The sequence below is a fragment of the Muntiacus reevesi genome, chromosome 5 (genome assembly GCF_963930625.1).
Source record: "Muntiacus reevesi chromosome 5, mMunRee1.1, whole genome shotgun sequence".
In the NCBI taxonomy this organism is placed as follows: Eukaryota; Metazoa; Chordata; class Mammalia; order Artiodactyla; family Cervidae; genus Muntiacus; species Muntiacus reevesi.
Window position 1 is genome coordinate 62,885,830 of NC_089253.1, and position 16,365 is coordinate 62,902,194.

The 16,365-nt window shown below is 35.3% G+C and overlaps 1 protein-coding gene across 2 annotated transcripts in view; it reads left to right on the plus strand.

The window, feature by feature from the left end:
* The window catches only part of BRINP3 (BMP/retinoic acid inducible neural specific 3), a 459,847-nt gene that overhangs the window by 217,147 nt on the left and 226,335 nt on the right, over positions 1-16,365 (plus strand). For both annotated transcript variants that reach the window (XM_065936721.1, XM_065936720.1), the window contains exon 3: positions 14,888-15,078. In XM_065936721.1, the coding sequence (XP_065792793.1) occupies positions 14,888-15,078 (191 nt within the window). The remainder of the gene's footprint in view (positions 1-14,887; positions 15,079-16,365) is intronic.

The following is a 16,365-nucleotide window of genomic DNA, read 5'->3' on the forward strand; positions in this document are numbered from 1 at the left end:
CAGGGGAGGCAATTTGTGTGGGGGCTTAGGGACTATATAGGAAATCTCTGTACCTTTCCACAATTTTGCTGTGAACCTAACACTATCCTAAAATATGATACATTCTTAAGCAAAATCTCAATGGATTAGGTAACAGTAAATGATAGGGAGAGAGAAAAAAGAATTGTGAACTTAAAGACAAAAGACATTGTCTAATCTGAATAGCTATATATATATATATACATATATATATATATATATATAATCACCTCCTCCATAGAAAAATAAATAAATTCAGCCAAAACAAACAATAATAAAACACAGTGAACAGAGCCTCAGAGCTCAGAGATCCTTGGAGCTTTAACAAAATATCTAACATTTATGTCACTGAAATCCCAGATGGTAGATGGCAGGGCTGAAAAAGAACTCAAAGAAATAGCACCTTTTCAAGTTTGTCAAAAGACATAATCCCCCTGATTCAAGAAGCCGAACAAATCCTAAATAGGGAACTGTGGCAAGATATACACTAAGCCACATCATATCAAACTTCTGAAGGCAAAAGAGAAAAAAAAAAAAAATCTCGAAATCAACAAGAGAATAACACCATCCTGGGGAAATTCAATTTAAATGCAGGAAATTTCGCATCAGAAAAAAATAGAAGCAGATTTTTTTTTTTCAAATGTTGGAAGAAAAGAAGTATCAACCCAGAATTGAATATCTACTCAAAATCTATGTGGTTGTTAGGAATAAAAGAAAAATCAAAGCATTATCAGATTGAGAGAAATGAAAAGATTTTTATCAGCATAAAATGTACTTTAGAAGAGAGTTCTCTCAACAGGATTGAAATAATAAGTGAAGGCACTTTGAAATATTAAGGGGAAAAAAGGAGTGAAAATGGGTAAGCACAAGCGTTTTCCTTCCCATTTTTTCCATTGAAATAGAATTGCTTTATAATGGTGTGTTAGTTTCTGCTATAATTCATCATGTGTCAGCCATATGTATAAATACATCCCCTCCCTCTCCAGCCTCCCTCTCCTCCCCCCATCCACCCCGTAGGTCAGCACAGGACTCTGAGCTGGCCTCCCTGTGCAATACAGTAGCTCCTCACTAGCTAGCTATTTTGCACATGAAAGTGTATATATGTCAGTGTTACTCTCTCAATTCGTCCTCCCCTCTCATCCCCTCCTGTGTCTACAAGTTTGTTCCTTATGTCTGTGTCTCTCTTCCTGCCCTGCAGATAAGTTCATCTGTACCGTCTTTCTAGATTCCATATACATGCATTCAGTTCAGTTCAGTCGCTCAGTCGTGTCCCACTTTTGCGACCCCATGGTCTTTGTGACTCCATGGATATATGCATTAAAATATGATATTTGTTTTACTCTTTCTGACTTACTTTACTCTGTATGACAGACTCTAAGTTCATCCACATCACTTCAGCTGCCTCAATTGCCTTCTTTTTTTGTGGCTGATTAATGTACCACTGTATATATGTACCACATCTTCTTTATCCATTTATCTGTGAATGGCCATCCAGGCTGCTTACATGCCCTGGGTATTATAAAGAGTTGGTGCTGCAGTTGAACACTGGGGTGCCTATGTCTTTTTGAGGTACGATTTTCTCAGGGTATATGCTGAGTAGGATTGTTGGGTCACGTGGTAGTTCTGAGCTTTCCTGGTGGCTCAGTGGTGAAGAATCTGCTTGCCAGTTCAGCAGACCCGGGTTCGATCCCTGGTTTAGGAAGATTCCCTGGAGAAGGAAATGGCAACCCACTCCAGTATTCTTGCCTGGGAAGTCCCAGGGACAGAGGAGCCTGGTGGGCTACAGTCCATGGGGTTGCAAAGAGTTGGACGTGACTTAGCAACTCAGTGCATGTGCACGGTAGTTCTGTGTTTCGTTTTTCAGGAACTGCCATATTGTTCTCCACAGTGGGTGTATCAATTTACATTCCCAGCAACAGTTAGGAGGGTTGCCTTTCCTCCACATCCTCCCTAGCATTTATTGTTTGTAGATTTTTTGTGTGTGTGTGATGGCCATTCTAACCTGTGTTGAGGTGATACCTCATTGTAGTTTTGATTTGCATTTCTCTAATAATTAGTGATCTTGAGCATCTTTACACATTTCTTTTGGCCATCTGTATGTTTTCTTTGGAGAGATACCTATTTAGATCTTTCACCTATTTTTTTGATTGGGTTGTTTGCTTTTTTGATATTGAGCCCCATAAGCTGCTTATATATTTTGGAGATAAATCCTTTGTCTGTTGCTTCATTTGCAAATATTTTCTTCCATTCTGGAGGTTGTCTTTTAATTTTGTTTATGGTTTCCTCTGCTGTGCAAAAGTTTTTAAGTTTAATTAGGTCCTGGTTTTTTATTTTCCTTTTATTTTCATTATTTTAAGAAGTGGGGTATGTCAAAGAGCATTTTTCCTATGTTTTCCTTTATAAGGCTTCTAGTGTTTGGCATTTCTCTTAAGCCTGTATTGCTGAGATGAAATTTAAGGAATTTTTGTTTTGTTTTGTTTTCTCCTTTCAAAATGATGTAAATCTTTTTATTTGTTTCCTTTTTTTCTCTATAAAACCCTCATTTTTACCCCACCCACACTCATCTATCATTCTCCTTCATTCTGGAAAATTTTCATTAGGTACTCCCTAGATTATATTTCACCTTTTTATTTTCTATTTTCTTTGGTCACATAGAGTGACTCTCCATGATAGGCTTTTAGGTTCATTGGTATTTTAGACCTATTGATTTCCTTCCTTTCGAAGTCAATAATGAAGTGATAATATGTGTTCAAGACGTTTTCAGTGGTTGTTCAGTTCAGTTCAGTTCAGTTCAGTCGCTCAGCCGTGTCTGACTCTGCTACCCTATGAATTGCAGCACGCCAGGCCTGCCTGTCCATCACTAACTCCTGGAGTTTACTCAAACTCATGCCCATCGAGTCGGTGATGCCATCCAGCCATCTCATCCTCTGTCATCCCCTTCTCCTCCTGCCCTCAATCCCTCCCAGCATCAGGGTCTTTTCCAATGAGTCAACTCTTCACATGAGATGGCCAAAGAATTGGAGTTTCAGCTTCAGCATCAGTGGTTGTTATAGTTCCCCAAATACTGTCTTTCACTGGTGTATCCTTCATTCTGGCCTTTCATTTTTTAGAAAGCTTTTTGTTTTATTTTTTAGCAGTTTTCCCCCTGAATCCTACTCAATTTTTCTTCCTCTAGGTGTGCTAGTACTGTAATTAAATGCAGCTTGTTCATTTACTTTGCCTATTAGGTAAGTTGCACACCTGCTTGGTTCTCACCTGGTTGGTTCTTTCTGTTGTGAATATCTTTCTCTCCAGATATTTTCAGCCTTTGGATAGGTTTTCTCAAATGTAACTGCCCTGCACTACTCAGTAGTCCAGCATTCTGCTTTTTTAAGCAAATTTTGAGGCGGAGACATCATTTATTTTTTTAAGTATCAGTAGATTATATTTATGAACTTATTTTTTCTATATGCATACTTTTCAGTGCAAGCAGTTCCAACAAAGTGATGAGACATAGTATAAGTCTATTTCTTGTGATTGGGGTATCTTCATTTGTGTTCAGTGATGTTAACCTTTTATCATGGTGTCTTGATTTCCCTGTGGATTTATAGGAATTTATCCTACTCTGGAAACCTTCTTATGCATTAGGTACATATTGATAGACTTCAGGAGGTTGTTTGATGTAACAGATTTTTTCCATTATCTTCCCAGTTTTGTCCTTGAATTCCTTCATCACTGCTGAGTGAGCCCATCAAAAGATCTCCTTTCTTTCTCCATATCTGTGTTTCTCACTCTGAGGCTTTTATTCTCTGTACCCTGAGACTGGATTTTGGGCTTTACTGTATGACTTAGGAAAACAATTGAACATACACCTCTTTAATCATTCAGTTCCTACAACTCTACCATCCTCTTCTGAGAAATGTGAATTAGTCCCAAGAGTTTTTTAAGCTCCTTCTACCAAATAGATATTTACATATTTTGTTTCTTGGATCGATGTTTAGTCAGGACAAAATATGATTAATTTGTAGTCAGCATTTTGCTTCTACTACAATAATTTATATTAATATTTATTATATTCCTCTCCATTTGATTGATAATCTTCTCCCAATTTCCTTCCTGCCCACCTCTCTCTTTCTACATATATATATTTTTCTATCTCTCCTCCTCTCTTTCAGCATATAATCCCTTTTATGATCCCCACACACATAAATACACACACACACTCAAACACAAAGACATTGTTTATTATTATTAAAATCCATCTTTCAAACAAAATAGCTATTAATCTATAAAGAAGTTAAGGTCAATACTTTTGGTGTCAAGTTCCCTGGATTCAAGCTATTGTTAGGTATACATCCCTAGGGAAATAAACACCCAAATCCTCTCATTTATCAAAGAAAGATAAGAAGATCATATATATTTTACAGTGCAATAGTTTAAAGCTCATGGCTTAGTCATTTTAAACACAAGTCTAATTAAGCATCATTTCTAATTCCATCTTGAGGTAAATGTTATTTGGCAATAAAAAATTCAAGTATATCATTAATATGAAAATTTTACTTCTTACAGATCAAACTTTAAACTTATTGCCTATTAATGAATAAAAGCAACTTATATTTTATTACTAGTCAAAGTGTGTTTTATATATTTATCTATCCCCTAGCATGATGGAAATTGATTTTGTATCATCAGTGTCTTTTCCTTGCCTTTAGGTTGACAACAGATTGAAAATCATGTTATAACTGATACCAAGACTCCTATTGCACTCATGGACAATGATAGCATCTTTCTCAACATTCAGATATCTGTTTTGACTTTTACTAGGAGTAGATCTTTACCTAGTCCTTAGCGATTCTCACTTTAAAGTGCATAGTTAACTCCTAACTTCCTACTGTCATTTGAACATTCAAAGAGTTCAACTGAGAAATGTATTCTTCCTGTGAGATTGGTTTTCTAGAAGCTTTAGCCAGGGTATGCGCTCATAAGTCAGAAACTTCATCTTTTTTCTTACTTTAGGTGTTTATTTCATCTTAGCTCACATGATAACATTCACTCCCTTGTTTATTCAGTATGTATTTATTGAACAACTAGCATGGATCATGGATATGAGGCTTAAGAGTAAATAATTATAGAAACAAGGTGTAATCCACATCTATGTGCAGCTTATTGTATAATGGAAGAGGCAGATGTGAACTGAGTAACCCCAAAATAAATATGTTTTGTTCTATGAAAGAAATTTATGCTATTAATAAAAATGCACAGAGCAAGAGGACTTGAATTAGCAGAAGACAGTGTTGGAAGAGCAGATAAGGCAGCAATCTTCTCATGTGTTATTGATGTTTTTGAAGGGTGTACATAGTGGGTGATATTACAATTATTTTACTTTTTTTCTGAAATGTTTCTTTTACATTGGAGTATATGATTAACATTGTGTTAGTTTCAAGTGTGCAGCAAAATGATTCAGTTATACATACACATCTAGCTAGTCTTTTTCATATTCTTTTACCATCTAGGTTATTACAGAATACTGAGCAGAGTACCCTGCATTATACAGTAGGTCATTTCTGGTTATCTGTTTTAAATATTACAAATTTATTTTATATGAATCCCAGGCATAGAAGACAGGAGAACTGAGTGTCTGTTAGAAAATGTTTCAGTATGTAATCTCTAGATTATGATGATAATATCCAGAGAAAGGTAACATTACAGTTTCTATTTCACAAGCTTTCTGTATGTAAGGCAGCATTCTGACAACTCAAGTCTGATTCAAGCTGAAAGGTTATAATTTGGGGAAACGGGTAATTTATACCTTGTAAAATTAAGATTATACATTTTCTGAAAATTTATTTTGTCATCAGACACCATATCCAGCCTCACATGTGGATGTGAAAGACATAAAATTAATAGCAAATTGAACTAAATTATATGTATCTTCAAACCTGTGACCTGCTACAACACACTTATATTTTCCTTTACTATGTGGGAAAAATTATAACACTTAAATAAGTTTTACTTAACACATTTTAAACATTATAGGAAAATATTATAGTAAACTGAGTTACTACTTTAAAATAATTTTTATTATGGGATATTTTCATGAAAAGACTAGCAATTTGTATTCACTGTCTCTAAAAATTTAGTTAATAAAAAAAAGTCCTTGATCTTACATTTTTGAAGACAACTTGTAGATTATTTGAAATGAAGAAGTATATGTAGTTTTCACTTATTGCAAGTTCAGATATTTGATTTGTTACTCACCTTGTCATAATTCATGGTCTATGAATGTTTGATCCAATGTTTAAGGTAGAGTGTGTACCATCATGAAGAAATCTCAATGAAATTCTTAAATGTTTAATAAATTATCAAACCACAAATTGATTTTTTGTTAGCAGGTAACTATTCTTTTCACATGTATTCTTTCTAAGGAACATTTATTAATCTGTGTTTGGACCAAGAAAAGTAATTTGCAGATTCTTTGAGTGTAGGCAGAGGATGAGATGGTTGGATGGCATCACCAACTCAGTGAACATGAGTTTGGGTAGACTCCAGGAGTTGGTGATGGACAGGGCGGCCTGGCGTGCTGTGGTCCTTGGGGTTGCAAAGAGTCAGACACAACTGAGCAATTAAACTGAACTGAACTGAGTGTAGTCTTATTTTAAAATTCTTTTTATTAATTTTACTTATTGTATACAAGTTCAGTTCCTTCAGTCATGTCTGCCAGACCTCTCTGTTCATGGAATTTCCCAGGGAAGAATACTAGAGTGGATTGCCATTTCCTCCTCTGGGGTATCTTCCCAACCCAAGGTTTGAAGCTGCTTCTCCTGTGGCTCTTGCATTGGCAGGAGGATTTTTTTACCACTGAGCCACCTGGCAAGCCCTAATTTTTTCTCATTAACTTTACTAAAGCACATTACCTTGATTCATATTTATGTTTTTGTTCTTTAGTTGCTAAGTCATGTCCTACTCTTTTACGACCCCATGGACTGTAGCCTAGCAGGCTCCACTGTCCATGGGAATTCCCAAGCAAGAATACTGGAGTGGGTTGCCTTTTCCTTCTCCAGGAGACCTTCCTGACCCAGGGATCGAACCCGCCCCTCCTGCATTGCCAGGCATATTCTTAACCACTGAGCCACCAAGGGCTAGCTGGGACAAAAATCTGTGACTTCACAAGGGTGCACACGACACAATTTACTAAGAAGTAAATTCTGCTCTTTGCACCATCTCAGTTAATTGTTACAAATTTTTCTTCTGTAAAAACTCTGCAGAGGCAGTATTATCAAACATAGACTTGTAAATTAAATGACTTTACCTCACTGAGGTTAAGAACTTGCCAAAATGTACATACCTTTGAATTTTGTGAACTAAATTGGTGAAAATTCAATTTGAAACTTTAGCTGACTCTTAAATCTATTCTCCTTTGAAAGACTAATATTAGTTCCTAAAATATTTAAATTTATGTAAGAAATGTAAATTTTGACTCATTATTCAAAATAAATAATTAATTTTGTAATTGTAGTTTTCAAAGAAAGACATTTGTATTTGTTGCTTATTTTCAGAGAATCAAGTAGACATTTTATTTTAGCTCAGTTGTGTTTGTCTCTTATCTACACTGATCAATAATTATGAAATCTGTGTAATTACATGGATGTGATTGAGGAATAATTGTGATGAGATGTAACAGATGTTAAACTATATTTCCAAAATTTAGAAAGAAAGCTTTTGCTTGTTAAATCATTCCCTCTCTCAACTTAGAAAGTCACTCATTAGCACCATGTATGTTTATTTTTTACATCAAAATTTTTGCTGACGTCTCTTCAAAAGAATGGTTTAATTTAAAAATGAATAATAAATCCATATATTTATACATATACATACATAAACACATGTTTATATGTATATATATATACACACACACATATATGGGCTTCCCCAGTAGCTTAGCTAGTAAAGAATCCACCTGCAATGCAGGAGACCCTGGTTCAATTCCTGGGTTGGGAATATCCCCTGGAGAAGGGATAGACTACTCCCTTCAGTATTCTTGGACTTCCCTGGTGGATCAGATGGTAAAGAATCTGCCTGCAATGTGGGAGACCTGGGTTGGGAAGATCCCCTGCAGGAGGGCATGGCAACCCACTCCAATATTCTTGCCTGGAGAATCCCCATGGACAGAGGAGCCTGGTGGGTTACAGTCCATGGGATCCCAGAGCTGGACATGACTAAGCACACGCCCATGTATGTATCTCCATCGGTATATAAGCATGTGGTCCCACTATAGTCCTATGAAATGAATTACTTTGGGGGATACCTGTGGTATTTTCCTTAAATTTTGATTCAAATCTCTATTAAACTACTGAAAACAATTTAAAACTGTGGCTTCCCTGGTGGCTCAGATGGTAAAGCGTCTGCCTGCAATGCAGGAGACCCGGGTTCTATCCCTGGGTTGGGAAGATCCCCTGGAGAAGGAAATGGCAACCCACTCCAGTACTCTTGCCTGGAGAATCCCATGGATGGAGGAGCCTGGTAGGCTGCAGTCCATGGGGTCGCAAAGAGTCGGACACAACTGAGTGACTTCACTTTCTTTTCACTTTCAAGATAAAATTAAATCATTTTCAGTATTTCATAGCCCTAAAAATGTAACATATTTTAAGAATTAGAAAAATACATTAGTAGCCACAAACCAAACCATTCTTAAAAATTTCTCAGTAACCCCATCCAGATCTTATATACTCAGTAATATAGTCAAGAGGCTACAGCTGTTAATACAATGAATTTTTATTGTTTTACTGGAATGGGTAATGCTTTGTTGCAATCATGATAATTGGTCTTCATTCTACTCTGAGGGCTTCCCAGATGGAGCTAGTGGTAAAGAATCTGCCTACCAATGCAGGAGATTTTAATGACACGGTTCAAGTCTTGGGTCAGGAAGATCCCCTGGAGGAGGGCATGGCGGCCCACTCCAGTACTCTTGCCTGGAGAGTCCCATCTACAGAGGAGCCTGGCGGGCTACGGTCCGTGGGGTCGCAAAGAGTCAGACACGGCTGAAGCAACTTAGCACAGTACAAACATTCTCCTCTACATTTGGCAGCTTATTCAAAATACAATAGACATTAATGATGCTTCTCAAAAACCCTGCATGCAAACATTTCACATAAGTCATATTTGTGATTATGCCTTTCTTCCAATATTTTTAATAGATTCATTCTTCTAAATTCCTAGCTTCATATTAAAATACCTCCCAAGCTTTAAAAACCCTGCTACTGTTAAAAAAAGAAAGAGAGAAAGTATCAGTGTATTAAGGGGCAGGAGGGTGAAAGAGAATGGATTCTCTATCCTGCCAACTTCTCAGCATTCAGTTGCTTTTAGAAAACTGGCCTCAGAACTACTATTATTCAGGCCATTAGCAACATTTCCCTTGTTCTGGCCAAATGGAAAATAGCATCATTTGTGAGATGTGGAAACTCCCCTGAAAGAACTTTAAAAAAGCCAGTTTTATATATAACGATTATGCATAATAGAATTATGGGAGACCAGTTATTGATTATTAGCAGCCTTTCTTAAGATCAGTATGATTTTACAGATGCAATTAGAAGGTTATTGCTGCTAAAGCTTGGCAAATTAATTTATAATTCTTAGGCTAGATTTGTCCACACATTAGTGCTTGGGTAATATATTTTGTTTCAATATTCTGTTGTGTCTGCAAGTTTTAATGAATATTGACAGAATTAAAATTTCAAGCCAACAAATGTACTATCATGAAAAGTAATGTAATAATAGGTTTTAGGACTTCACAAAACAACTTTATTTAGTGTAAATTAGCAGTTAAAGATAAACCTTTTCAGCAAATGTATAAACTCATTTCATCAATATTTTTACTTTGCCCTTCCTTTGGTAGTAAGTACAAAATATCTAATATCAACCGTGGCAGATTCTGTATTTTTCAGGAACCAATTATACATGTGTAATTTTAAAGAAAGCATGATTATTTTTTTTTTTCATTTATTTTTATTAGTTGGAAGCTAATTACTTTACAATATTGTAGTGGTTTTTGCCATACATTGACATGAATCAGCCATGGATTTACATGTATTCCCCATCCCGATCCCCCCTCCCACCTCCCTCTCCACCCGATCCCTCTGGGTCATCCCAGTGCACCAGGCCCGAGCACTTGTCTCATGCATCCAACCTGGGCTGGTGATCTGTTTCACCCTTGATAATACACATGTTTTGATGCTGTTCTCTTGAAGCATCCCACCCTCGCCTTCTCCCACAGAGTCCAAAAGTCTCTTCTGTATATCTGTGTCTCTTTTTCTGTTTTGCACATAGGGTTATCGTTACTATCTTTAAAGAAAGCATGATTGTTAATGATAAGTCAAGTGTAAGTGCAAGTCAAGTGTACTGAGTACATTTATATATTCACACAGAATGTAAATACAAATAAGAAAGGTCAATGACAATGTGGCAATGATGTAACCATTATTTAAATGAAATTTGTTGATGTCATTCAGGTTTTCTAATCTTTTTTATGAGAGGGGTAGGGATAAAATTACAATAAATATGGTTGTAGAAAAGTAAACTTTATAGGGACACACATAATAAATGATGCTTGCAAGTCAGAATTTTTAGCAGCAAACATGCAACTCTAATCAACTAATGGAGGCACCTTAGAGCCAAAGAAAACAATTTCAAAGTAATGTTCTGGCTGAACTGGTTATAATCCATTTGTGTGTTCTACAAAATAGTGATGCTTAGAAAGGGGCTGAGTTACACTAAACAATGATGATTGTGCTGATGTCACTTAAAGACTTCCAAAAGTCATATGAGATGACATTTATGTTCTATGAGGGCTTCAGGTAGAATACAGCACTTAGTTATATATAACAATGCTCTTATTTAATATAAACATAATGCATCTGGGTAGAATCCTGAGATGCCTTTAGGTAAAACGCTCTTATTATGATAATCTTATCAGACAGGATGTTTTCAATTCAGCACTCTATTACTTTGTTTTTCCAAAATTTAATGAATGCATGGTCTAGTTCCCACTGAAGTGAATTTATTCTTCAGGAAAGAAAAAAACAAAAACAACAAAAACTGTGCCCATAAATTTCTAATTCTTGTGCAATCATTAGTTCCTTCTTGTCTTCTCAAGTTACACCAAATTTAAAATACTTGATTTTAGCCATGGTATTGCTAGAAAGCAAGCAAACAAATGACCAGCTCTGTAACAATCTTGGTAGCTTACATGACAAGCTCTCTTGTCACTTCATGCTCCTGTTCATCCTAAGAAGGTGCAGGTCCAGTGATTGAAGGATAGGTGTTTAAATCACCTTTCTTGATCAGGGTTCCAAGCTGATTTTCCAGGCTAACCTACAGCTCAGACTTTTTTGATCACAGTAAGCTACATGGCCACACTGACTTTGAAGAACACCAATAAATGCGGTCATACTTGCGCTCAGGTGAAAGAGACACATTATTTGAATTCATATCTGTGTCTACTGCTCACAATATGGTACTTAATTGTTCAGAGATTATTTCCTTTACGTGAAGTGCTCTTATCACCACTTCTAAGGATGAGTTCAGTATATTCTAAGTAGGTTTTCAGCAAAAATTTATAGAGATCATAGCAGTGATCATATATCATTACAGTACAAGCAAAATGTGAATAGCAATGAGAGATCTCAGATTTCACACCAATATTTGTGTTTTCTATGCAAATAATAGAAAGTATAATATTTCATTCTTTATATGAAAAATATTAAAAAAACTAGGAGAACTTAAATAAAGCTTTGAAAATTAAAACAATTTACTGCAGTTACTAACAATCCTGTTTATTTTTTTAATTCATTTATTTATTCATTTAGTTAGTTGACTGGTTAATTAGTTTAGTTTTAGTATTTGGTGACACTCCCAAAGGGTTTGTCCTTTACTCTTGGTGTTGTATGACAGAGAGAATAAATGAACCTGCTGGTATGGCAAAGTGGTTTGTCCCATGAAATGTTGGAAGGTGAATTGAGACCATAAACATATCGGTGTTAACAGACTGAGGTAATAAAAAGCATCCGATAAGATGAAGAAAACTGCCTGGAAGATTGTCCATAGCCTTTGACTCTTAATAGCCATGTGAGGTGTGCATATCTAAGGGAAGGCAAAACATATTCGAAATGAGTTAGATTAGTAACATTTATATCAAGGAATTGGGCCGAGGGGTTATGCTCATTAAGTTATTGTCCCACTTGTGTTTTTGCACATTGTGAAGGTTTTGCAATTTATTCATTCATGTTATACCTCACTTAGTAATATTTTGGAACCCTTGAGGTCAGAGGTTTTCTTCTATTCATCTATACTACCAGCAAGATTTCTGGTAGCTACGACAATAAGTGGCAAACAATTAGTAAATTTTCTTGTTAAATTAATGTCATAGCTGAGTTCAGAAAATGACTTAAATTTAAGAAGAAAAGCTAAAAGAAAGTTGCAAATATTTCAAGTCAGAATAGATCATGGGTTGGTACTGATCATGGGTTGGCGGTATACATTCACTAATTGTCAAAAAAATAATGGAGGCTGGGATTGCACTCTTCCACTATGCATTAACCTACAGTCATCCAGCAAGAAACAGCAATTTAGAAAGAGTTTGTACAGGTTATAAAAAAAATCACCATCAAAAAATCATCTTGGTTACTTAAAGTCCAATTACTTCACTTAGCAATTTGTATCTTAACTTATGAGTATTTGTCAATTCATATGAGTTTATAAATCTGTTCATTTAAACCATTGAAAAAGATATACCACAACTTTAGGTTCAAGCTATGTTACTCTCCTTTGATAAAATTATAAAATCTTTTCAGCAAATAAAAAAGTAACTGTTGGGGAGTAAAGTTTTAAAATTAATGAGCAACTATTATTTAGATCATGGTTTAATAAATAACTTTTAGAAGCACTGTTTTATTGTATACCTTATGTCACAAAACACTAAAACCTTAATATTTTGAATATATATTTCCATTTGTATACTCTACATGTATATCAAACATACACATGCACAAATAAATTCAGGTAAATCTCTTACAAAATGAAAAGAAATAGGAAATTACTGTTATCAATCAGGTTTGGGAAGATAATAACAACATTCTTACTCTCTTCTGAGGAAACATGAAGTAATAAATGCAGTAATAAATTCCTGAAATTTACTGAAAAGGGGTTTTAAAATTTACTCAAAGTAAATTTGACTTAAAGCAACACACCAAATGATCTAATCAGTAGTTTACTTCAAAACATGATCCCAGGAATAGCAGTATTAGCATTGCTAGTTGAAAATGCAAACTCTTGACCCCATCCAAGGCCTAGTGAATCAGAAACTCTGGGGTGGAGTCTCCAGGTGATTCTAATAAGTCTTGATGTTTGAGAACATTGGTATAATCATACTGTTTAAAGCTGTTGGGAATCTGCTGATTTACAGAGGTGCTAGCAGGCGTGTCTCAATGAAGGCACCATTTTCAGGCTGGTCTTACCTAGATTCCTTAGTGAACCTTTTCTTGTAATTAGTTTCCAAAAGACTGGATGGATTATTTGGCTGCCAAATCTGTGTCGCAGGAACGAATGATTCATGGTTAGAGACTCCATCAGGGACATGGTTCTTGGTCCTGGAAGTGTTTACCGTTCTTCATTATTCTGTGTAAATCTTTTCTGTGCCTCCCCACAACTACTCTCTTGTATTTTCCCTGTAAAGATTGGCTAAGTATCAAATAGCACCTCTCTGGAGTTGCCTCTCTGGTTGGTCACATGATAAAATAGGGCCATCTTGCCTATGGGCCATCACAATAGGCTGCCTGTGGTACCTTCTAGCACTTGCCACAATCTGAATGTGTTTAAAGTATAACATCTTTGTTTGTTCTTAAAACTATCTCTAGAATGTAAACTCTATTTAGAGTCTGGCTCACAGATGTATCTTTATCATGCGCTTTTTTTGGCAGGGCATTAAGGTATTTTTTGTAGGCAAAAATGTAAATAAATATGGCACATATTTATACAATATTTAATCAGCATTTTATTTGCTAAGTAGTAATGGGGTCAAATTACACAACTAGATGAATTTAAATCTAGTAGAAGGAAATCTCTGTGGAAGCTACTTCAGATTTACCAGATCATTCCTGAAGGGGGAGAAAAATCTGTATAGTTGATATCAGGCAATCTAGTTCAGCATAGTCATTTTCTAAAATATTATTAGGTTGGCTTTAACTCAATATAAATGTATACATTTTTATATAATTCTTTTATATTCATATTTGCTATTTTTCTGATTTGAACAAATCCAGCTTAAAAGTCATTTTGCATCTTGAGTAATTGCTGGTTAAGTTGAATTGGGGTTTCAAAATATACTGTAAGCAACAATTATTACAAGAACTAGTTTCTTTTTTGATCATATTTTTAAAAATTCTACAGCTCCTTAATATTCTTGAAGTCTTACAAGTTTCCAATCTAAACTGAATAGAAAAAGAATCATTAATGATAAAAACAAATTTAATCTTTTTTCAACTTCCTTTGGAAAATAATAAAATATTGCTTTAGTTTCCTTCTTAAAAATAATTCTACATTAATATCCTATGCATAATGAAATCATTTTTATAAGTACATAATTCCTTAGGAAAAAAATCAGTAGAAGCTGTTTACTTTAAGTGGTTTATTTTTCCTCTACACGACTTGGTTTCAGAATAGTCACTCTCAGCTACATAAATTATAAATATTGCTTCTCCTACCCATAGCACATGCAGTATTGTTACAAGCAAAAATCATTGTAATGTAGTGACTCCAGCAAAACCACCAAGTGAACTTTTCAAATGAAAACATTCAGATAGATTATGTATTTATGAATAAAAATAAATTTGCTTTTCAGGGAGTTTGGCCGCTGGAAAGTAAATAACCTTGCAGTTGAGAGAAGAAATTTCCTTGGCTCCCCTCTGCCTCTTGCCCCTGAATTCTTCCGCAACATAAGACTTTTGGGACGTCGACCTACCCTTCAGCAAATCACAGAAAATCTTATCAAGAAATATGGGACACATTTCTTGCTCTCTGCTACTCTGGGAGGTACGACTCTTTGAAATATTTGTGCCTGTGTGTGCTTGTGCATAAAACTGTATAAGTCAAGGAAAAGTGTTGGTTCATCCGAATTGCTGCAGTTTGAATAATCTTAGATTTCATTCATTAACTTAATCAACACATTTATTGAATTACTGCTAAATATCTTGTATGGTGTTCACAAGGGTGAGGTAGAGGATTGTCACTTAGTTTCTGCCTGAAGGTAATTTACAAGCTAATAACATAGACGAAATATAGGCATAGTTATGATACTCTATAATGCAAGATGATGTGCCAAATTTTGTTTAAATTTGAATAATAAGCAATCTAGTCACAGATGGGACTCTGTTTACAGAGAGCAGGAAAGGTTCTGAAGTAAAAAATTAAAATTCCAAAATTACATTTTTAGAGCTATTTTAACATTTCTGATGGTGGTCGATATATGATATGAAGAGAGTATCATATGATATATGATATGAAGAAAATATTTCATTGAAATGAATATCAATGAAGATGCATAACATGAAAGTAGAGATTAATAATGTTACTTCTTCCTCCATGTGATTAAATATCATTACATGTGTTTTATCATGGTGATATATAATTCAGTAGTTTAAATACATGTAAATGATTTGGAGGGAGATAATAGGAAGAAAATGACACTTTTCTAAAATTTAAAAGTATACCAGAATTCCATATATTTAATAATGTTTTATAGGACTTTAAATAATGTCCAAATATTTCATTTAAAATTGATGTTTCTCTTTCTTGTAAAGAGGACCATTGGACAAAATTGGGTAGGGATCACCATGGAAACAGTGATTCCCTGCCCCCTTGTCAATTTCTCAGGAAGTGTATGGAAGACAGACAGACTGATTCACACTAATGGTGAGGTGGTGTGAAAGACCACCTGCTCTTTATTTTTCCTGTCTTAGAGCATGTATATATTTCCCCCATTTCCTGCCTGTCCAGACTCACCAAGTCACATCAGTTTATTTTTCCAGAATATATCCTGTATCAAATTCTTTTCTGACTCCCACCCCGGTGTCCTTAGACAAGTGACCGTCATGTTTCTTCTAGATTTCTCCTAGCGTTCGTCCTTTGCACACATCTTTTTAAAACTTGAGTTATTTTAACTCAACCTACAATTAGCCACTTGATATGAAATCCAAATGCCTTTCTATGGTTTCTTAACGCGCCATGTGAATGATATGCTACTGGCTTTCATCTGAAACCTCATCTGACCACTCTCCTGATTGTGCTTGATTTTTCAGCCACAAGGAAACTTCACATTTT